General features: G+C 39.8%; 1 protein-coding gene across 1 annotated transcript in view; it reads left to right on the top strand.

Annotated features, from left to right (window-relative positions):
• The window catches only part of adgrb2 (adhesion G protein-coupled receptor B2), a 266,754-nt gene that overhangs the window by 187,013 nt on the left and 55,007 nt on the right, over positions 1-24,734 (top strand). Inside the window, exon 17 of the mRNA XM_086279307.1 lies at positions 13,399-13,525. Coding sequence (XP_086135433.1) covers positions 13,399-13,525 — 127 coding nt within the window. The remainder of the gene's footprint in view (positions 1-13,398; positions 13,526-24,734) is intronic.

Here is a 24,734-nt window from a genome sequence, read left to right on the forward strand (position 1 = left end):
TAATGAATAGTGAGCACGAACTGCGCATCGGTCTTTAATAACGACCTATTTCAATTTTCACTCGGCTGGAGGAGGAATAATGACGTTGTAAGCTGCCTTTGTACGTTTCTATAAAAAATATTTTGTAATATTCAAAGTCTGGCCTTGATATGGCTACTTTATCTTTTATGCCTGGATGACTGTCCTAGTTGGAAGAACACCTTGAGGAATTTCTTGGAATTTGGCACGAATGTTCACTCGGACTCAAGGCTAAGCTAATTAGATTCTGTTAGTTAAAGGTCAAGTTTTTGGCTTTAACTCAAGAATTCATAAGTGAATAATGGCTGTTAAATAAATAAATAAATGATCTAGCCTTTGTTTAAAATGGAGCACTGTAACAAAAAATAATTTCCCCCAGGGATCAATAAAGTATTCTGATTCTGATTCTGATTTAACACCATAACTTAGGAACAAATAAGCAGCATTCGATCATAAGTCACATTTACACTAAACTTTGTTAGGCCCCTTGGCAGTGTGATCTTCTGTGCTTCAGAGGTGAAGATATATGTGAAACATCTACATTTAAAATCTGCTCATTAGCAGCAACATCCAATTTTGTGCACTGCCACAGCTTTGTGTTGTGTTAGAATTGGCTTTCCTGCCCAGGCAGGATTGATTGATTGATAATACTTTATTCATCCCGAGGAAAATTGGGTTAAGGGTGCCAGCCTTGCCAGCGCCATCTTACCCTTCCAACCATACTAGTGGTGCAACGGATCAAAAATCTCACAGTTTGGATCGGATCACGGTTTTAAGTCACGGATCGGATCAATTTTCGGATCTGCAGAAAAGAAAAAAAGACAAAATTTTAACATTTACTTATTAACTTTTTAAGTATTTTTTGCCTATTAAAAACATTCAACTCAAGACTCATTCCACGCAAATTAAGGTGCAATATAGGGCAGTACAGGGCTTTGTATCTACCACTCCGCTGTGATATAATGAGCGGTCACGGTCACGTAGCTTTCCGTTGACCTGAAGGTCCACCCGTTTGTAGTTGGGCAATATAAGATGCCTGGGACAGTTCAGCCATAACTTTAAACTTTTCCTGCTCATACATGCCTCGGTACAATCTTGTCACTGAAGTGGACGCGCAATGGGATATCATAGCGTGGCTCAAGCACGTTCATCATAGTTTAAACCCCTTGTTTTGCACAAGGAAATACGGCCCCCCGTCTGCAGCTAAACACCCAATAGCTTTTGTAATCGCTTTAGCCCGGTCGGACTGGGCAGCAAAGTGCTGCTTAAATGCCGCAATTTCCTCTGCTCCTCCACTTGGACCGCTAGCGCTGGCCATAACTATCGCTTGACAGACTGACCACGCGCACCATACACATACTTTTTTTTCCTTCTTTTTCGAATCTTCGGATCACGTGCCGAACCGTGGAGTGGGATCGGTTCGGATTACAGATCAACCGTGATCCGTTGCACCACTAATACATACATTACACAAGCATCACATGGGGAAGACAGGTCAGAGAGGTATAACAATGGAAAATGCACGTGAACACATGCAAGAAATCTGACATCTAATATTGTAGAGATACATATAGCAGTAGCAGAATGAGTACAATAAAGCGTAAAAATAATATCTTTATTGTCATTTCTTTTAGGCAAAGAAATTCAATGAAACTGCATCAGTGCAAATATCTCATATAGGTTTAAAATATGGCAGCTAAAAAGAAAATCTTACTATATATTATATTTAAGAACTCTAAAGTCTCTAAAAGTAACCATACAAAATTCTAAAAGGGAAAGTTTTTCATCTCATACATACGAGATGCTTCACATTTTGTAGGCATTCATGCATGATTGATTTTCTTTCTTTCTTTTTTGAATGCACAGTTCCAGCAGCATTTAGCAGAGTTAAGGATTTGGATGAAAACTATTTCTTAATCTGTCTGTCCTTCTTTTTAATGTCCTGAAACATCTGCTTGAGGGCAGCACTCTGGGCTTTTCTGAGGCAGCGGGAATTGTAAAGATATTCCAGGGAGGGGAGAGGGTATCCGATCAGCTTCTGGGCAGTGATGATGAGCCTCTGAAGCATTTGCTTCTCTGCCGCTGTGCAGCTGGTGAACTGCACACAGATGTAGTATGTGAGTATGCTCTCTATGGAGAAGCCATAGAAATCTTAGGGTGAGGCGGTTCTTCCTGAGGATCCTCAGGAAGTAAACCGTGCCCAGAAACTGGAAGTCCGGTCATGTTAGGTCAAATCAATTTTATTTCTTTGTCGGTATATCACAGATCAAAAAAAGTTGCTATAATTGGCTTCACAGTGTGTGCATCAAAAGATATCGTCCATCTTTAGACCCATGACCCAAATGAAGAACGTCTTTATATGATTTAGGAGTTTGAGCTCTTTGTTCATTCTTCACATTTAAAGTATTTGTCTATTTGAGCTGAGTAACTTGAGGCACATGTATTATAATCAAAAAAATGATACAATAAGAAGTCTTTTAAAAAGTACTTCCTTCTGATCGTCATACACAAACTACATCAGTTTATATGTGTGAGTCGACGCGGTGGGTCTGAGGAGGAGAAGAAAGGTTGAGACAGTTTTCTGTCACTGATTTTTTTGGGGGTTTTAAGCAGTGGCAGGCAGCATCCAGGTAAAGAAAAGAGAGTGTGTAGCTATGGCAACGTTTATCACTGACTGCTGGGAAGTCATTTAAATCCATCTCGGGTTTAGTTTGTATGCTCATGTTTATACAATAGGAGCCTTCAATTCCTAAAATTGCAGAATGTCATTTTCTTCAGAATGATAAAATCAAACGCAGATTAAAGTAATACCACAGTTAAAAGCTGTACAAAGACAGAGCTGTGACTTTTCAGTTCAGAGAGAGAAATCAGCTCAGCCCTGTGATACTGTGATATGCATTTCATTGCCAATACTGTGTGTGTTTTTGATTAAACATGTGCAGTACTACCTTTCTTCAATAGTAGCTAGTGCATTTTGAGAGGCTACATACATCATTCAGTACAGTCATGTGCTCTGTGTAAGAAATGGTTTCACAACTCCAGCCCTGAAAATCAGACTACTGTTTGGTTTCTGGGTTGGAGCTAGAAACACAGCTTTTGTTACCAGTGATGATGCTCAACATAAAATTACGTCAATTTGACACAATAGCTGAGGTTTGTTCTTCATGCTAGTTTGAGGTCCATAGTAGATAGTGAACTCTTGATTAGGCCACTTTGAGGGCTCAAACTCTTGTTTGAGCCCTCAATTGGCTCATTGACCCAATCACACACACATTAGTACCGTGGTTTTATCTGTACCTAAGCACTTTTTTCTACCATTGACACACAAGCTAATGATTGCATCAAAGGCAACTCAGGGTTTACTATCATGCCCAAGGAGGAGTTAGGGTCAATCTACTGATCTTCTGATTGTTATATGACCTGGTCTACCACCTGAGCAAAGCCATAATGAAATCAAAGAGACCCAACTGCAACTGGTCACAGTGGTATTTTGAAAAATGCAGTGTAAGCAGTAGAGAGGTTCCTCGTGACTTTAAAAGGAGATTGGAAAAATAGAACTATGATGATCTCTTGCTTGCAGGCAAGTGTCAAAAGCATCAGAATACTCCAAGATGAGGAATGAAATGCTACAGCCTACTTTTTATATCGTTTCCTAATGCTTAAGCTTTACAAGGATCTGTGTTGGCACTCTTGTTGGCAATACCAGACTGGGTTATTTTGGGTATCAGATCAGAAAGGAAGCAAGTGTCATTGTGCATCACTAATGTAATCTGCAGCTGACTGGTGAGTGGAGGCAACCGCAAGGCACAAACCTTTATGTCCTGCACTGACCCTGCCACAAAAGCGATGCGTGCATCAGAAGAGACGCGTAAATTATGTTTTTCTTTGAGTCATTTCACCAAACACAGCCTTCAAATCAATAAATGTCTCATGTACATTCAAAAACATAATCTGTACAGCCTTGCATGTAAACATCACGACAAGCTTCCCATAATCTTATAGCATGTTCTTCTGGTTATAAGACCAGTCTTTACATCGGCCGGTGGAACAGAGGAACGCTTAAAATTAGTTCAAATCTGGATTTGCATGCAGACACACACAAGCATGGGCTTATATTCTGGCAGATATGTTTGCTGCAGTATACCACAACAAATGTGTACTACTCAATCCTTCACAGTAGGTGGTATGTAGCGTTGAGGAAGCAGAGATGATTTGAGTCATGTGAAGATTTGTGTCAGTGCTTTCGAGCTATATAGTAAGAGGCGAGGATTTACTCCCCGCCTGGTAAATGTGCTGTCTGGCTCCCTGGTAGCCACAGAAGTAATGTCTATCAGAAAAGATAATCTCTTCTACACATTTGTTTTCCTGTTTTCACCACTGGATTCAACCTTGGTTCTGACTAGATCCCTAGCAGTATATACCATGCAGTATTATATTCAGATAAACAGCGCAGTTTAAAAAGTTTTGTTAAAAGAAAACTTTACGGTACTATTGCTGTTGATCTTATTCTTTGGTTGTTTAAAAAATAAATACAACATTTTAATCAGTCAGAAAAAAATCCATAATGAAACAACACATTAAAAAAGAAAGAGAAAACCCCTAACCCGCCCAATTATGAATGAAAGATGTAATCACAAGTAGGTTATAGAATACACATGCATGTTACCTTATTTAGCTTCACGTGCTTTCAGTAACTCAAATTTAATGCCATTGTGCTGAATTGTTTTATTATTTTTTTCTGCTTTGTTCCTGTGTTTTCGAAAAGTTTCCTGTAATTCTCATTACTGTTGTAGTACATGTTGTTGTAGCAGTAATAGTAGGTTACAGCAGCATGACACGCTATAGCAGATATTGACTCAACAATAACTAAAAAAGATTCTAAATATGGCCCCACAAATATCTAAACAATATAAATACTATAACATAACACTTGATATTGTATTTTTATCTGAAGAGTTCCCTCAAACATGTTGGCCAAACAAATACTATTTAGTGCATCTTACACACAATGACACGGACATACAATAACATAAATTGCATTTGCAAATTACATTTGAAGAATAAAAATTAAGCAGTAAATAAAAAAAACTTTAGTTTCACATTTAAACAGCTGGAGCATCAGGAAATTCAGTGAGAGGAAGGAGTAACATTTAAAAATGTCTTGACCAGATTAAAATCCAACCCGTCGGATTTAACATGGCAACGGAAAGCTGTGACACCAGGATGACCCTTGTGTTCTCTTATAAAGTACAAGCAGATAATCACAATGTGATTAAACATTTTGAATCCATGACATGTCGCCACTGCCCGCAGAGTTTAGTAATCTTGCTTAGTATGTTGTCTCTTTGGAATCAGGGTGCACCTCATACAGGGCAACAATAAAAACAGATGGCTTCTGTTTTTCCTCACGTACGCCACAAGTGTGAAAGCAAGAAAAATGTATTTATGTAACACATTTCACAGACAGGAGTCACAAATGCAGAAATAAGAGCAGTACAAAAATGTCAGGAAACCTCACAAAAAAAACCTAAAAGAACAAGGTAAAAATACACAGTGCATAAAAGCAGATCCAGTGCAAACATATTACCCAAACAGCCATCTCAACAAATATTTGTTAGCTTTTGAAAGATGATATCGTGCACATATCTCATCCTTGATACTGTAGCAGCTAAATTCAATACTTTAATTAACTACAACCTTTTCTCTGTTTGTTTTACTACTGTGGATTGTCATATCTTTTGCAGCGTTACATGCAGTGCTCACACTTCACTTTGTAATACGAATAAGAAAGCTGTGTGTGCGATGTTGGTTGGGAACCGATCAGAATGCAACCAGTTGGCAATCAGCTGAGTAGAGTTCCTTGTTGTGAAGAGCAGTGCAGATGTCTTGTGGTCATCGACACAGACTTTTTGTCAGTCTGTCTGAGAGATCTTATTTCATCTATTTAGAAAAGTTTCATGCACTCACCAGGCTACTTCTTGATATCTCTAACATGGTTTCTGTCTTATTTTCTACTCTAGTGTAACTGAGCAGTTAGTTTGACTGTAATATGTCAGTTAAGCACATTATTTATATGTGTAAATGCTAATACAAAATAAGGAAAAACATACTATATGAAAAATGCAGTGTAGTTTACACTAATACAGTGTAAACTATATTAGTAGTAGTTAAAATAACCTGAGATTATCAAAACAAAATGCACTATGTACAGTCTTCTTCTGTACATAGTACAGATCAGTATATAGTATAGATACTGATGGAAAAAATATTACTATATAAATTCACAAGTGAGCAATAAGTACATACTTCAGTTGTTATCATAAGTTTTTATCATTGCGATATGATACCACTGATTCACATGTACGCTGATGAATCTGAACACAGTGGTATATCTGAATCATTTCCTTCTTGAGGTCATTTACTTCCATAATACTCACAATTCTTTGATAGTACAGCAAACCCTCCCCTTCACACTGGTCCTTCTGCCTATGACTCATTAGCTCTCTGTTTCCACTGTCTATCACCAGCTCTCCCTCTGCCATAGACAATGACTTTACTCTCTCTTCTCTTCAAAAAGCTTTACAGCACTGGGTTACACACTGTCTGTGGCAATTTGCTCACTGTCTTCACAATTTCATGCAGTGGACATTATACCTGGTCCTGCAGTCGTCTAAAGACTTTATAGCAATTTGACTTCAGAGAATTCTTTTCTGTAATGAGGACAAAACTTTCTGTGATTCTCGTGCTACTGATTTCCATCTATGCGTGAAATAATTCTGTCATTCCCCAATGCTTTATTCACCTCTTTGCGCTTTATTGCTGTTTGCCTATTCCGCTTCCACATTTTTATTGTTTTCCTCCTTTGCTTCGCTGCATTTCTGACCATTGAAGAACACAGGAAAAGGTTTTTTGCAAACATTTGACAACACCAAAATGAGTCCCGGGAAGCCGAGCAATGAACTTAAAATGGACTAAACTATTTTTTGCATTCATCTCCTAAATCGTTTTGACAGCATTTGCCAGCAGCTGAAATTAACTGATAATGTTAATCCTTATTAAATCACTGACAGCTGTGTAGAACAACATTTTCTCGTGTAAAACTGGTTTAAATGCTTAGCTATGACTATATATTGAATGGTACCAACTGATTCAGATAAGTGGATTAAAGCGGCTAAAATTGCTTACATCTACTGTAAAAGCGCAGCCTGTCTATAAAGACCCAATGTGCATTTTGTTCTGTACCTTTAGCACGCTGGTGGTTGAAGAGACATATTTGGGATATTTGGGTCTCTTATGAATAAAAGCTGAAGGTGAAATGTTAAAGCATGACCTACAGTTATTTAAACATACCAGTACATGTAGTTTTTTTTCCGTGGAAACAAAGATAAGCTCTTGACCTTAAAAGTTAGCAGAAACAGCTTCTTGTAGGTGTTTTCATAGTAAAGGCATATCTCTAATGCCAAATGTATGCTACCTCTTGTCTTAAATGATATAAATAAACACACCATTGAATGGAAGTGCTCTTGCATCAGTCTGCATTTGGGCTGTATTTGCTGGTGTATCTAACCCTGGACAAACTTTTCCGTGAAGTGGAATCATGTATTTCAAATAACCTGGAGATTTCATTTAGAAACCTTTGTCCTAGTCTTAGGCATTCAAATCATGTTTTTTTTCTCAGACCTTGAGAGATCTCATTAGAGCTTGACACCACACAGTTTGAAAGAGAATACTAGATCCAAGATGTCGGAGGTTTAAAAAGGACTGGTTCCCCCTATCTTATCTAGAAAAACAGTTTTTAGTTTTATGGATTCAGAGAAGTTCTAAAAATTATGGCAAAATGTCAGTTTTAGGTTTTGTTTATCAGCTTTTCAACAAAGTTTGGTTCATTGGGAAAAAGTCCATGTCCTGTATTTTTTTTTTTAATATGACTATAAAGGTGCTGGCAATACATCACTACACTTTCATACAGCTGAAATCCCTTCATCAAGCCATTCAGTTTTAGTCATTCAAAGCATGTTTAACCTTTGTTTGCTGCTTAACAGGGGGCAATTGGCTTTCATAGCACTGCCCTTTCAGGCAAGATTTGGTGCCAATTTATTCTCAGTAGACATAAAAGGTCAATTTACGCTGTTGTTCGGAAAGTATTTTTCCTATTTTTTTCTTAACAGCCACAAAAACATTCTACCAGCAATTAGGAAGCAAAATGGGAAGCATTTTAATAGGGTTAATAGGGTTATCACCAACTCTAGCATTCATTTAATAAATCTTTGTCAAGACCAAAGAGCAGATGTGTCGGTTACAGCAATTCTAGAAAGCAGGTTGATTTTATGTATATTTACACATCTTGTAGTTTTTTCTTATAATGCCAGGTGGAGCTCTTTGCAGTATACATTTGGATTCCATAGCCTATCTACCAACTGTACTAATATAGAGACCTGTTTGTACATCTGGTACCTGTTTTCCATGATAAAAAGAGCTGTCAGCAGTTCCTGGTCCATTCAAAGGCTATAACAAAAGTATCACAAAAGCTGCGTCCTTTTAATCGTTTCTCACCCTCTGATCCTAACTGATAATCTAACACTGTTATGAGCCCAGTGGGAGTCACAGCAGTGTTGTGAAGCCGTAGCTGTAGTGGATCTACAATGCCAGCATTCAGGGTTTGTGCCAACTTTGTGTGCGACATAAAACTAAATAAAAGTCAAAGCTGACTTTCTGCTGAAAGGCACAAAAAACCAACAGTGGAGTATAGCTATGGTAGATGAAGGTTAGCAGTCAATTAAGCTTGAAACTCAGCAGACAAAACAAAGAGGTCACAGATAATGTGTATTTGTGTGCCTGTGTGTGTTTGTGTGTGTGTGTGTGCGTGTGTGTGGTGTTATCTTTAGCGATCCCTCCCTGCTGTGTGCTGTCAGATAGTTTCTCATTACGCCAACTTCCTCTCTGCTGAGACTAGTGTAGAATACCGTGTGTGTCTGTGTGTGTGTCTTTATTTATTGCATGCAGTCTGAATGTTTGGAGCAGTAAATTAAAGGCTTTCATGTCCATGTATAAATTAACCATTAAAAACATGTAACACTTCACGTCCCTGTACTTATGTGAGCAAAGCCGTTTGGAAGTACTTAACTGGACATCATTTGGGAGGTCATATATAAGCTAACCAGCACATATGACTATGAAAAAAATGTCGATTTGTGTGTTAGCATACTTTCCCAACACGTAGTGCAACCTTTTAGAGTTCATTTTTACTTCATGACCAGTTAGACCATCTAGGCCTCTGTGACTGGGCCTTATTCAGCTACAGTGGTCGGTAAAATAAATGACGTATACACAAGCCAAAGAAGCAAAAATACCACACACATATTTCCTCATCCTTGCCATTCTTTTGCTCTCTCGCCTTGTCTTTTTTTAATCTTCCTCTATCTGTCGCTCTCTCAAACACACAAAAACACACAAAGCCCTGCACCATGTTGATACCTGTCAAGCTGTCTCTAAGCTTCACTGCTGTAACTCTTTTTCTGATCCTTAGTCTTTGAAGTGTCATAGTGCAGATGATGATCATCAGGGGATTGTGCTCACATCTTATTAGTGACATTTTGATTTGAGTGTCAGTGTATGTGTGTGTGCATGTGTCTGGTTTATGATCCTGTTTGCAGTCCTTCATGTTCAGACATACTTTTGAGGGTTAATTTTGATACACTCTTGTCATTTACAGTCAAACTGATCATATATAAGTGGCCTGTCAGAGCAGAAATAGTCTTGAGTGGTATTTTTTACTGATCTGCAGTTAACGTGATGTAAGTGGCAAGCAGAGCATGTTTAACTGTCTGTTTGCTTTTTTTTTGATGGACGGGTGTAAAAGCAACAGTAAAGTTTTCTTAACTTGAACCAGAAACCATTCAGCGTGTTTGTTTATTTCATTCATTTATGCTCTCAAATCCAGAGTTTTGTGCAACAGAGCTGTGTTAAGCGGGCATCACAGAGGAGTATCGTTGAATTCCTCTTTGAAAGCTATCCTTCTGTTATTTCCCCCAAAGGTTGGATAAAAAGCTAAGATACCATAAAGACAAAACTAATCAAAACAGCTTGTTAATTTTATTGAATTGAAGCTGTCAGCCAAGCTTCCTCTCATTTAAATTTTTAATTGTTAAAGATATACAGATTTTACAGTCAAAGCATTTCCCAAGTGCTGTTAAAGAGAGCAAGGGCTTTTCCAAACATCTTAGCTTTTTGATACTTTGCACATAGACAAAAAAAGTATGTCACAAAAACATAAAACTACAAGGGTCAAAATCAGTCCCTGTGAGGCCTAATAGTCAGTTGTGTATCCTTTTTGCTGGATAACAGCCTGCAGACATTTGCTCTCTCATGCTCCTCCAGATGTGATGGCCTTCAGTTCAGCCCACAGATTTGTCAGGGCTTTGCCTAAGCCAGTCAGTAACATTCTCTTTGGCCTTCTGGAGGTAGTTCATCAAGGTTGTTGTCATGTTGGAAGACAAAGCAACAACTCAGACTCAGGTTTGCTGCCGACTACTGGAGGTTTACTTTCAGAATCTTCACATTTCCGATTCCTTCCACCTTGACCAGATTCCCACTTCAAGACGCACTGAAGCGTCCCCACAACATAATACTGCCACCACCGTGTTTCACTGTAGAGATGCTGTTCTGTTTTGGGTTTTACACCTCTTCCCTCTTTCTCCAGCACAGGCAGTAGTTTAGTCTAGTTTATTCTCATCTGAACAAAGGATGTGCTTCCAGTTTGCATGATCCTTCTTCCGCTTGTACTCGGCATCCTTCACTCTGGCTTGAAGTGGCGTTTTTCCTGGTCTGAGACTTCAAAGTCCAGTCCTGTTCACGGTCCTACTGATGGTCTTTTTTGAGACCGCAGTTCCCAGCTTGACTAAGTCATTTCCTCGTGTCTTGGTAGTTCTGATGTTTTTGGACACATCTCACTAGTTTTCTTTTCAGAGTCTGTGATTTGTTTCCTACCTCTGCCCGGCTTGTTCTGCACTGTGTGGCTCTCTTTCAACTTCTTGATGATACTTCTCACTACAGTTCTTGAAACACTCTGATAACTTTGTTTATTCGTCTCCTGCTTTGTGAGCATCAACAATTGTTTTTATTAAGTCTATACTGATTAATTTAGTTTTTTCTCAAGTGGCAGCTCAAACCCTTGCTTAAGTTTTTGTACTATGTGGAAAAAGTTTTAACTTCATTTAACTTGATTTTACAAGCTTAGAGCATTACAAAGATAACGCACATTATTGCAGCAGTGGTTTGTGCTACGGCTCAATAAAAGGTCAGTTTTTCAGGGGGATGATAACATTAACCCATCGACAATAATTCTGTTATTGTCTGCAAGTAGAAATAATGTTATATTAAAAAACATGGGGAAATGTTTATAAAACTTTAGGTTTCACAAGGGGATAATAATTTCATTCTAAACTATAGATTTCTGCATATTTAATAACTCTCAAATATATAGGCTGTATATATAAATCCTAATAAATAGATGTCCTGAAACAGCCAACGCTTTATTAAATTTTCTCTCCATCCACTGCTGAGGGTACTCAATGCCATTAGTTTGGAATGAGGTAATTAAGTTCTTCACTAAAGCAGAAGAGAAAGAACAGCATATACCTCTCCAGTTGTGTTTTATCTTTCCTCCCACTCCATAAATGTGTATAGAACAAAATGAGCAGCACAAAGTTTGTGTTGTTTGCTAACTAACAAAATGATTTTCAAAAAATGGACATTTTAAATTGGTTTCTAAATTGGTGGAAATGTATTTGTTACCGTGATAAAGATATCAAGTACAGAGTGTTTTCTTTCACAAAGATGAGTCGCTAGGTACATTTTCATCACCCAAAATCCCTGCTGGGAAGCATTTGTTCTCACATAGATCCCCTTCTTCCCCTGCTAAAGATCCTTGTTTTGAAACCGGCAACTATTACCACAGTAACAGGAGTTGTCTTTAGCTTCAAATAATTGATTTTTTTTTTTCTTTTTCAAGCAGGCCACTGCTGCTTGAAATCAAACCGAGTCTCTTGTGGTCAGATTGTTGTGCCTACATGCTATAACAAAAGGCTGTACTTTGGAAAGTACAGTTTGTCAGATATCTGTGCAAAAGGTTTTTGAGGCTTTGGTTAAAGAAAAAAAAATCCTATAGTATACACCTACTCCATATATTTGCATGCTACATTGAATATAGCCTGCGAAGTATTTTACTATAACCTAAAATATTCATGACAAAACATGAAAGTTTAGCAAACGTTCATGCTGTTTCAAATCTTGAGGTGACATTTCTAAAAGTTTTATACTCACTTAATCTGCTTTATCGCGACTATTTGCCTGCGGCCTGATCGGACTGGATTAACAATGAAACTGAACCCACTCTAACTGTCATCAGCTCTGATGTTTCTACTTTAAATCCTGGACGTTGCCACACCCGCTTCAAAACACAGAGAAAGGAACAGAGGAGAAAAAGAAACAAAAATATTTCTCACTGACACATTACTTGCTCCTTCTTTTGCCGTAACTCATGAAGCTGGCCTTCTTGACCCCATTAGAACATCTCTATGGCTTTCACCTGTCTCTGGCAACTGAAATAAAAGTATATCCAGGGTTAATCGTAAGGTTAATGTGCAGTGTGAACTCTCAGGGTAATTAGTTCACTTCTTATTGATTGACCTCAACACTCAACCTTCCGTTGGGAGCTTTTATAGAAAAGTAAAAGGGTGGGAAGGAGGGAGGCAACGGGTGGCCAAAAAAGACGGTAAAGATCCCAAGCAATAAAGCGTTCAAGGTTCTATTGTACGAGATTCTGGCCGCTTGCTTCCTTTGCAGTAATGTGTTAGGTGTCAAAGCAATTGACCATTTAGTTCCACATAAGCCCCATACACCATTTAGGCCTCACTGGTTTTTGTTAACTTTTCGCCGATGCAATCCTTTTCATTTTCCTCCCAGACTCTAAGGGCATTCTTCCATGTAAAGGGAGATGGGATAGATAAAAGGGAAAAAGAAAAAAAAAGGATGAACAAAGACGTGAAAGAAAGTGTTTAGGTTGCTGAACACGGAGAAGGACAAGTGGGGTGATGCTGTAAAGGAGTAAAAGAGCATGGCGGTGCCCGAGTGCCGATCGCTGAATGTTAAACGTATATGCTGTGAATGGCTGAGCTCGGGGAGCTCGACGGGGAGGAACGAGTCCGTTAAAACTTTCTGTCCCCTTTTCACAAGTTGTTGGGCTTTTTTTTTTTCACCTCCTGTATCCATGTGTAGTCATGTGACAGTTTTATTTTTATGTGTCTCACAGTCACTGTCTATGTCCCATGTGCCACCTCCCCACACCCTCTCTACCAACCCCCCCCTTCTCTCCACCTCCAGGGAAGCTGGCACAGAAAACTGGGGCACAGAAGGCTGCCAAACACTCGCGTCAACCGCTGTCCATACCAAATGCCTGTGCAGCAGAATATCCACCTACGCCGTGTTAGCGCAGCAAGCTAAAGACCCGGTGAGTCACCTATGCAAAGCCTGATGTACTCTGTGGGACTTTGGGGTGTTAACGAGGCAACTACTACCAGGAGGAGAGGGTGCGCAGGTCAGTGAGCTGATTTTCTGTACGCAGACTCCAGCCACTATCCCCGTCAGACATATCACCGAGAACTACGTCTCTTAAGTCATTTATTGAGTTAACAGAAGGATATGGATGGCTGAGGCTGGCATGACTAGCAGAGCTTTATGTGAGATGTCTTACTTCATAACAATGAGAGCAGCCTGAGTGGGGCTGTCAGTTTTATAACTGTGACACAGTACTGTATAAATGGCTATTTTGATCACTGTGTGTTTGTCTAATTATATGTTGACTGGCTGTCATTCTTCCCATTACGCAAGTTTGGGGTTTATTTTTGTTTGTTTGTTTTTGAGCTTAAACTTGATGAAGGTCGGACTCTTTCAGTCCCGTGTGATGTGAGAGAGGCGAGGCGACGGGAGGAAGGAAGAGATTTTATTGTGTCTCTGTGTGACTTTTTTTTTTTTTTTGCCTGGAGCACATAACGTGTTCCTCTATAAATAGTTCACGTGGCTCACAGTGTGTGTTTGACGTGACAAAAGCGGGCTTTTTAGCAGTTAATGGTAATGCACATTCTGATTCACTGACCTGTTCTCCTGCTTTAATGGTCATCTAAATACCCGATCACCTTCCTCGTAGATCCACCCAAAGGACCCTAATTCTCTCACTGTGTAACACCTCACACTATCACCCCATTTATTTTACACCTTACCTCTAATTCATTATTTTTACCCATTTTCTTGCTTCCCTTATTCCTTTTAGCTGTTTTTTTTTACCTGCGAATCTCTTGTAAGACCCCCCCCCCCCCCTTGTCACTTCTTTTTTACCCCTGTTCACCTTGTTAACATTTCCAGTTTTCATTCTCACTTTATGCTGCAGCTCTGACCCCTACACTGTGGTCACAAAATGCTCCCCCTTGGCTTTGGCTCTTAATTTGCCTCTCTGATTACTTGTACTTAAAGCCCACGACAAGACCGGTTGCTTAAAATATTCAAAGGAGCAAAAGGAGATGAGGTTTGGGTACATTTTTGTCACACATTAAAATCTCTTTTGTGATTCTCTCTTTTAATAGTTAGTTCTCTAGTAAGCGCTGGAGAATAACTGTGTGTGTCACAGAAATGGAAAGTGATTGTAAGGAACAGAGGATTTGGAGGGTGGAGGAAATGTTCAACCAAACAGAAAAGGTAGTCTGGTCTCGGCTCGCAGGCAGCTTAGGGAGAGAGAGAGGGCCAGAGAGATGGAAAGTGGATGTTTTCTGCACTCACCTGTAATGCATTAACAACCAGCATTGCAGAGATAAAGAGCCGTGCACTTATGTGGCCCTGTTCGGCATAATGCATTGCTTCTGTATTGTGCTCACCGATGCCTTGCATTTACCCTTTGCTTTTTTTCTTTTTTTATAAAATGCATTTCTATCAGCTCATTGTTTAGCTGCCAGGCCATCTGCTTTACTGTTTACAGCAATGGCAGGTCAGTGTTTCCCACAAAAAAAGCTCTGAAAAATCCGTACTGTACTTAGCATAGCTTTTGTCAGCAGAAGAACATCAAACATTGGGAACAAAAAAAAAATTGGAATTCATCAGTACCCCTATCTGGTCGCACCAAAAAGAAACAAATACAGTTAAAAGAGTATGAATATTGGAGGTACGTTTCTTATACATCCCCCTGGCTAATGTTACACCCCTTTTTTATAGCAAATATTACCGCATACCAAATGTGCCTCTGATGCCATTGCTCTAAAGAAAAATTAAGTTAGAGGCAGAATATTGTAGTGAGTTGCAGCATATTATAAATGCTTCAGTCTCAAGGAAAAAGAAGGGAGGAAATAAAGGGTTTCATGGTTGCCGCACTCATTGAAAACTGAGAAATGAGAACATCTAATTGAGTTTATTTAAGCTGAATGCATTTTTAGTCTTCTTAACAGCATAGTTAAAAGAATCCCACTGTTGGGTAGCATCTAGTTGCCAGTGCATACACGGCATTGAAAAACTCCTGTCACAGTCACATTCACTTCTGTTTCTTGTTATCCCTAACCTTGGATGAAGCCGTGCAAGTGACAGCTGCCTTGAACGTTTCCTGAGACGGATAAAGTCATTTAATCCAACGCAAACATGGATAAGCCAAGTTGACAGTAGTGACACTGACTGGCGTCGCAACTTTTAGATGACCTCCCTGTTTTAAAGGAAGGACTCAGTAAATTGCGTAAACCTGAGATAATCAGCTGGTTTGTAAGCCTCAAGATTTCCGTGTCCTGCTTTAGGATTTATTAGTATTATTATTCCCTTCTGTTCTATTTCTCCCTTCTATTAACTGTAAAGAGGGTCAAAATAAGGGGATGGCCTTCAGGTAAGGAACTGCAGTTATTCATTATTTTCGTACCTCAGAGCTTGAATTACTTCACAGGAAGCCATTTCAGACCCCAGGGAAACATTAACTCCCCGTAATATGGAAAACACAATAGCTTTGACCCATAAGCCGAAAGGGTCATTCCGGCCACTGTTTCTGGTTCCTGCGACTCCTCTTCCAGCCGTACAGTATTGACTTTTCCCTCGCCACACAGCAAGCAGGTCGACCGAGTTGACTGATAGAGGGCCAGGAGAGGGGGGAAACAAAAAAAAAAACCATTGACTTTTTTTTACATTTGTGACATCTGTGAAGAGTGTGGTAGTCATTAGTGATTCATCAGTCAGCCCCCAGTGCTGCCATTTAGACCCAGTGCACAGGACCAGAAGGTGTGTGGGTTAGTGTTTTTGTGTCAATGGCTCTCAGTCAGGAGCTGTTGCTGCTGGTGCTGAGTGCACTTTGTTGCTTTAGGGTGCTCCAGAGTTAGCTTTTTACTCCAGTGGAGATTGGGTTGTGTAAAAAGAAGAGAGAGAGGCAAATTGAATTTGGCAATAAATAAAAAAAGAAAGAAAGAAAGAAAGAAAGAAAGAAAGAAAGAAAGAAAGAAAGAAAGAAAGAGCCACATTCAGACATGCGAACACACTGATATATGGTGGTATGCACTTAAAAACACTTAACATGCACAAGTCTGCATGCATGCATGTAAGTCTGGGCGAATGAAAACGCGCACACAGATGCTCAACACACACACACACAGACAAAGATGCACTCATATGCTCTGTCCAGGCTGTGTGGCTGTTGGAGCAGTGCTGAGTATCAGCAGCCCAGCTCTGACAGCTTATCCTGGGTTACGGCGCGAGGGACAAGGGGGGCTGAGGATTAACCTCCATGTTTAATAGAAAAGGGAGGCAGCGGGAGTGGGGGTTGGGGGGTAGGTGGAGGGATTTAGGAGCAGTGGTGCCATTACAGGCCGTTTACAGTGGAGTGAGGGATAGCCAGTTAATCCTGTTTACTTTCTATAGCCTCTGAGATTTCCGTGTGTGTATGTGTGTGTCCTGCGTGTTTGAGTGTCTATAGAGACCTTTCGCTATCAGACACGAGACAGAGGTTTTGTTTTTTGTTTTTTTTTTACTTTAGCGACACAGACAAGCGAGAAAGAGAGAGGGAGAGGAGGAGGATTTGATTGAGTTAGGTCATGAAGGAATACTAAAAGACCAAGCCACTTAATTCTTAAGATGACTCCAGTGGGAACACACAAACCCCACGGATACGTCTGGACTCTTTGCCTGCGCAGAGCTCACGGAGATCACGGGATTTGGAGCTGAGGGAGGTACTGGCTTTATAAAAGTCAGTTTAACGTTTTGCACCTCCAGTCAATAATGTGACTTCCACGTTTTTTTCCCCTTCGCATTTGTCAGCCCATAAAGCCGGTGCTCAAGTTGTGTTGACATTAAAGCTAATAGCAGCTTTCAGGTGCCTCTCCGAACTTGCATTCAAATACACTGAGCTTGCCTAAGCAGGCATCCAGAAATATGAATGGACACGAGAGGTCAGCGGTTCACAACAGCACCTGAGACTTTGGTTTAGTCAGCACAGATGAGCGCACAAGCAAACACACTCGACTTGAGCGAGGAGGAGAAACAGAAAGAGGGATTTTCTCATTTTCTTTAACTTATTTATGAGCCAATTACTGAATCAAAGTAAGTCGCTCCAAATAACAATATCCGAACTGATGTCTTTCTGCTGTAAAGGATTTCTCAGAGCTTCTTCTACCTGCCACGCTAACTGCATTTGGCCCAATCATTCTTATGAAATGATTGGCTTTGCCTGAGATAAATCGAGTCTTTTTCGTCTGTTATCATCAGTGCTCGAGGCACCTAATCAGAATGGAAACATTTCAGAACAGGGCCTATTATTTAGACTAATAATGGCCACCGTGCTTGATTTGACTGTGGAAAAGACGATAGGGATGACTGAAGTGCTTCAAGGTGGCGACTCATATTTTAACTTATTATAATTTAACTGGCAGCAGTGTTTGGAGAGAAAACAAGGCCTGACCTAGACCAAGCGAGACTGCAAGGTTATGGTATGCAAATATGTCGCACTTGTCAGATGTAATTAAAGGATGAGGGGGCGCTAAAATTTATGAGGGACTCGGCATAGAATTGCATTAAAATCTTTTAATCCTTTGTCACATTAATGAAGGGTTAGCCAAGTGACAGCGATGACACAGGAAATTATGAATAAACAGGTGTAATGATTTAGTTGCGTGTTTGTCTAAAGATGCATAATGCCTGAGCGTGGGCAGGGCAAAGACTTGTTAATTAGATATTCAAAACTGAGTGGAAAGTGTGTGTTTTTCTTAATATAATTAGAGGGTCAGAATGTGTTGGAGGCATTGGTTTTGACTGAATTTTTTAAATGTGAAATACAAATTTGGTCCACAAGATCCCTTGAGGAAAAAATGTGTCTTGGTGCAACTGGCTTTTTGTTTGCCCGTTGTCTTGAAGGCCTTTCATTTTCTTGCTCGCGTTCTGCATTTTGCATCAACAAACATCACAAACCTTGAACATTATGCGAAAACGGCAACACGTAAGGAAAAGGCTTCGCTTTGTGACACGGCGTCAGCACTCCAAGCTCAAGCAGGCTTTTGGTTTCTCTCGAGGCAACTGAAGTCAGAGTCAGTTAAGTTGAAACCTCGAGGGTTTGCAAAAATAAAAAAAAAAAGACTCAATTTGAAGTATTTTGCAGTGAGTATGTAACTAGTGCTATGGCAGCAAAACAGGCAACTGAGCAGCAGGATTGCTAGATTAGCAAAAGAGTTTTACCTTCGATGTAGTGGCACAGTGTGCCTGGGTGTACTGTTGAGTTTGTATGACCCTGTGTGGGAATAAAAGGGGCAAGTGACTGCCTTGAATTGAAAATGTCATTTTTTCCCCACTTTTCACAAGGGGCCTAGTATTTTCAGACCCTACATGGGAGGACTCTGAGAAACACTGCAAAAATATCAATGCTGTAAGTGGTAATGAATACTCAATATGTTCTCATTAACAAATAATAAATGTGCACATATTGATTATTGATTTTGCAGCAGTACATCCACTATAGGGGGAATGAATGGATAGCTTAAGCCTGTTTCCTGCCATCACTCAATAGGTTTTCCTTCCCAAAATTAAACATTTAAAATTCAAAGTCAGGCGATAATTAACTGTTGCTAGAACAAATTTAACCATCTTGTATTATATTACATGTAATATAAGCAGAACTATTATAGTGATGTCACCTGCCAGACACACCAGTAGTAATTAATTTCCATGTTAGCTAAGACTAGTAAGATGTGTAGTGAAGGAAATTTATAGATGGGGACCAAACACTAATGTGTTCAGTGTCACTGAATATGAAATATAGCTTTTGTCGCCCTTTGTAGATCAGGGTCTGGCTGCTGTACTGGGGTCAGCTTGCACTCAGCTTCATCATCTCTCCAGGCTCTTGGCTAGTTTTGTGTCAGCACGTTTGTCTGTGTAGATGGTAGGGCTGTTTGATACTGCAGATTTTGGTATTGATCCGATACAGGGCCAGAATAAAGGCAGCTTTTGTAGAGGCAAGCATTGTGTCATGATTTGCAAATTCTGAACACATTTCACTAGCCGCTAAATCACTGTGATTTCTGCTCTCCACTACAATTAGTTAAGAGGACAAAAGCTTTTCATGTCTTCTGAAGATGTGAATGTGACTGTCTCTAAAGTACTTGGCTCAACCTCTGTTCTTTAAATGTGCTATATGCTAAAAATAAAATAAAATTGACAGTCAACACAAAAAGGTTCAGTGATTTTTCATTATGCATGTTTGAAGGATATTTCTTTATTTCTAAGAAGAAAACATGTTTTGTTTAACACACGTCAGTGGGCTGCATACTGAACTTAGAGGACAGAAACAAAGTATTGATCCCACTGCGCTAGTATTGATCTGATACCAATATCAGTGGTGGTATCAATGCTATCATTATTCAGATCAGTCTGCTCAGCTCTAGCAGGTGCTTGCAAAGATGTTCTTTTTCTTTCCATCTGCCCAGCGTCTAGATTGTATCTGAAAACTGTAACATAATCACTGTGTTTACTGCAGTACTGAAAAGCTTAATATGATCATGCTACTTTGGAATTCAGCACTAGAAACACACATACAGATAAGTGAAGATTTTGTAATAAATACTGGATAAATTCTCCCGTTTGGTGGTGCCCTTTATTGTTCATATAGTTATTAATTTTGTGCACTTTAAGCACATCACCAACCAGCTGCAGTATTTGTACAGTGATAACTTAACATAAGGATACATATTAAACAGAAGTTGTCTAATCAGTCATAGGAAGACTACTTTTGCCAGCTAAGTTCAATATTCACATTTTTCTTCCAGTGGGAAAGTTGTAAGAGCAGTTAATGGAAAACGGGCCTTTTGGTGCAGGTGGACATGGAAAGCCACTAGTGAGGAGCAGGTCTGAATGTAGGGGGGAGGAAAAAAAATAGGGGAAGAATGAGAGCCAAAGAGAGGGAGATGAAGTGAGGGAGTGAGTGGTAGCAGGATAGGTAGGAGGGGGTGGGGAGGAGGAGTGAGAGGAGATAAGTAGGTTAAACTTCCTGAGCTCAAAATAGCTATCTTCTCCATCACATGGTAGCCAATCTGCCCAGGGGAGCCTGGCCATATACAGCAGAGCCTCAGCGCACTCGCTCTTTCTAATCTGCACTCCGTTTTATTCTCTCCTCCGACTGCATCAAAATATCACTATATCTATCTGGGGCAGGGCATCTGTGTGAGCCAGTAGCCTCGGGCCCGATGTGTTACGTTTAGTGTTTTTGAGCGTGTCTGTTTGTGTGGGCGTTTCCTCTTTTCATTTCCCCTTATTGTAGCATCCTTCCATATTATGAAATAAACCCTTAATCTCATCACACACCTAACCGCCACCAATTTAGACAATTCTGTTAGACAAATTGACACGATGACGAGTTCAGGGACAGTTTGAGGGGTTTAGATAGAGCACACTTAGAAATGAGAGAATCGTTTATTTGACTAGTTTTCTAGCAGAGGCTAATTTAAGACGGATTCAAAAACTGAGAGGGAAAAAAGGTGATCCTGCAGCCTTTTTTTAAGTGCCTGTGCCTGTGTGCGTGCATGCGCTTGTCTGCTTGTCATTCCCCATGCATCGCCCTGCGTTTGATCTGTCAGACCTCAAAAAACACAAGTGCCTGTGTATCCTTTGACCTTCCATTCTTCGTAGTATCAAACACAGTCAGTCTCTCTTGTCTCTCGCTCTCCTTCTAGGCCCTTCCCTTTTTCCTAGAACAGATGCTTGTCATATGCCCTCTTTGTCTTTTTTTTTCGTAGATCTCGCCTTCGCTATGAGGCAGTTTTGATTATGTTTCACCTCCATTCCCTTCCCAGTGTGTTTGTGTGTGTGCCGTATTGGTATTCCAACCTATTCCGCTTTCCTCTGGAGAAATTGGCTTCCTTTGATGGGCCAGGGGAAAAACCACTAAAAGACAAGCTTTGACTTTCTTGCTTTTTCAGTCTCCCTATCTATTTCGCTCACCTCCTACTCTTTGCTTTTGCTTACTTGTCCTTAGCTCTTCCTACTCCATCTCCCTCTCTAAATTTCTCTCTTACTCGTTCTTTTCATGTTGGTTTCTCCTCTCCTTTCTGATGGGAATAAAGAAGTCTTCGTCTTATGCTTCCGTCTATTCAGATCAAGTCGAATACACACACAGGCACACGCAGCTTAAACACTTACCTTCAATTACTTAGCCCATTTGCCTGGATGTGCCTATGTGTTCAAGTATGTGCTTTATTTGCAGTAAAAGACACCTTGTGCCACGGGTACGTACAGTGATAAATCTCTGGGATGAAAGGGAAGGATAGTCGCTGCGGGGGGTAAATTGAGGTAAATTGTGTGATTGAGAACTTAAAAGCGGGCCAAACATCAAGCCCATTTGGGACGCGGCGGGGTGCATGCTTTCCACGCGGCTTCATTTGTCTGTTCCTCATGCTTTCAAAGGCACACCTCAGGAGCAGAGGTACGCTGTACATCATGACCTAAATCACTTAATTATGCGCTGTGGTCTCGTACTTTTACCCTCGCGCATAAGAAGTCATCAAATGAGTGTATAATTGGTACACAGCAAGTGTAAAGTGAGTGTTTGTCAAAGCTAGCTCTGTGTCTTAGCAGCATTGGTCAGTCATCACAGAAACAGTTCGTTCTAGTGGTATGAAGGAGAGTCATATTTTAATCTGCAGTCATTTGCACTTGGTGGAATAGCTCTGTTCTGGTACCTCACTACCTTTTAACTCGCATACGTAATATACAGAGCAGGCATCGGTAACAACAGGTTGATTAATTAAGTTAGAGCTTTAAAGGCAGAGCTGAGGCAGAGGTGGGTTGTAAAGCAGCTTGCAGATGTGCTGAAACTGTGGACAGGCTAAAGCAGCTTAAACACAACAACAAGCCTCAGAGAGAGTGGATTTGTAGAAAGGAAAAAGCAGAGTCATCAACACTTGTGGGATAGTATACATATACAGTTGGGGTGTCCAACATAAGGCCGGGGGGGGGGCAGAATTGGCCTGACAAAGACTCCAATATGGCCCACTGGAAGGCTTTGGGAAATGTGAAGGAATGCATATAGATTCCTATTGATAAAGATTAATTCATACCATTCATATTACAACAAATAGTTAAGTAATAGATAATCAGATAACTAACTTATTAAATAACAAGTAACTATTATATCTGATATAGAATTTTTTTTCTACTATAGGGTAGAGATGGACCGATCCGATATTACGTATCGGTATCGGTCCGATACTGACCTAAATTACTGGATCGGATATCGGAGAAAAATAAAAAATGTAATCCGATCCATTAAATATCACGAAAGCACCTCACAAAACTTGCAACACGCCGTAACTCACCTCAGAACGTTAGCACGTCGGAGCAGTATGCATCACGTGATAGAGCGGCTGTGGCATGCGGGACCTGTCGGTGGTCTGGATAGCATTTGGAGCTTCGCTAGCAACCCGGCATTTCATCTCCGACAAAGTTATCCCGAGAGAAGTAAAGCAAGTGTGTAAGTCCATCTCTGAATGTTTGTAAAGCATTCCTGCGTTAAGCTTAACAAACGATATATGGAGCAACTGCCTCTTCTTGCTGCTACTTCAATCATGAAACTGCTTAACGATCAGCTGATCGGCTTTTCTGTCGCTAGTCCGTGTCTCTAGTTTGCTTTTGGCCCACTTTGCACCAGAAAGAGGAAACCAGCGGCTGAACAACAGCAGCACGTTTAAGCTTGATCAGCTGTTGTTAGAATGTATTTAATATTACTTTCTACTCGAGGATCTTTTTCTACGTAGCTGACGCTGGTAACTGTGCAGGGGCGGATCTAGCAAAGTTTAGCCAGGGGGGCTGATAGGGCATTAACAGGGAAAAGGGGGCACAAAGACATACTTTTCTTTCTTATTCTCATTTAAAATGTCTAGCTTTTAATAAATAATTATCTGACACCCAAAGTTTTAATTTGATGTAAAATGAATAGAAGTCAATTACTGTATATAGTGACTATTAAGTCTAATATATATACCCTAGTAAGCTATAGTACTTTTTCCTTTGGGAAGGTACCATCTGTGCAGTCTGCAATTTTGTTGAAGAAAGATGTTGAATCTATTTAATATTTCTTGAAAAATAATTGATTTCTGTGCATTTTTTTTCACACTGCATCAAATTAAGGTTGATTACGTCGATTAAGCATCATGAGGTGGCGCGTGAGGGGTGGTTCCCTATTTTTTATTTATTTATTTTTGTTGTTGCTGGGAGTTGGAACCCTATTAGTTAGGTTGCTTAATATTTATGCTAAGTACTCTTTAAAATGCCAGAATAGGGAGGATGGTGTAGGTTTAAGTTTATTAGATTGATCAGTATTGCTGAACTATGAAATATTTTTTTTTGCATACAGGTATAACAGAATAGCTTTAGTGTAGTTGTTGTTTTAAACTTGAGTATGAACTTATACAAAATGCAGCAAGATATTTAAAAAACAGTTTTGTTGATTAAAAAACACTATATCGGATTCATATCGGTATCGGCAGATATCCAAATTTATGATATCGGTATCGGTATCGGACATAAAAAAGTGGTATCGTGCCATCTCTACTATAGGGAAAAAAGAACATTATTAGAATTACAGGACAATCTGGACAATGAGCTAACAGAAGCGTTTCTGTAATTTTACACATTTATCAATGTTGAAAATTGAGACACAGTTGAAATTGCATGTCTTTTTTTGTAATAAAACATGCCAGTTATTGAATGTTTAATTAAATGTCTTTGCACTGATAGAAAAGGGAGTTTAGTGTTTACTTTGACATCCCTGCATTAAGTGATATTTAAGGAGAGTGGCTCAGCTTTTTGTAGCCTGCTTAAACTAACGCTAAGCCTCATTAAACTGATGATGTAAATTTAATGCAAGGATTAGTTGGTCCTGCAAAAGATGCTGTAGGTGAGCTTTATTTTTTAATTTTGTTTCAGTTAATTATTTCCTCAGTGGCTCCTGATTATCATATCGTTGGTGGATATTTAAAGCAGAAAAGCAGCAACAATTACGTTATCTGGTGTTTAATGATGGCCACAGAGCTCGCTTTCATAGACATGTTAGCATTATCAAATGTCGATGTCACAGTTGATGCAGCTTCAGTGGCATAAGCGCCATCATCATTAATCAGTCAGTTTGGGAATGTTTCCTAGCAACTGGAACAAAACCTCGATAGCAAGAC

The sequence above is a fragment of the Aulonocara sp. 'chitande type north' Nkhata Bay genome, linkage group LG22 (assembly GCF_057382095.1).
Source record: "Aulonocara sp. 'chitande type north' Nkhata Bay isolate Kocher_YH1m ecotype deep benthic linkage group LG22, A_spYH_male_GT1.1, whole genome shotgun sequence".
In the NCBI taxonomy this organism is placed as follows: Eukaryota; Metazoa; Chordata; class Actinopteri; order Cichliformes; family Cichlidae; genus Aulonocara; species Aulonocara sp. 'chitande type north' Nkhata Bay.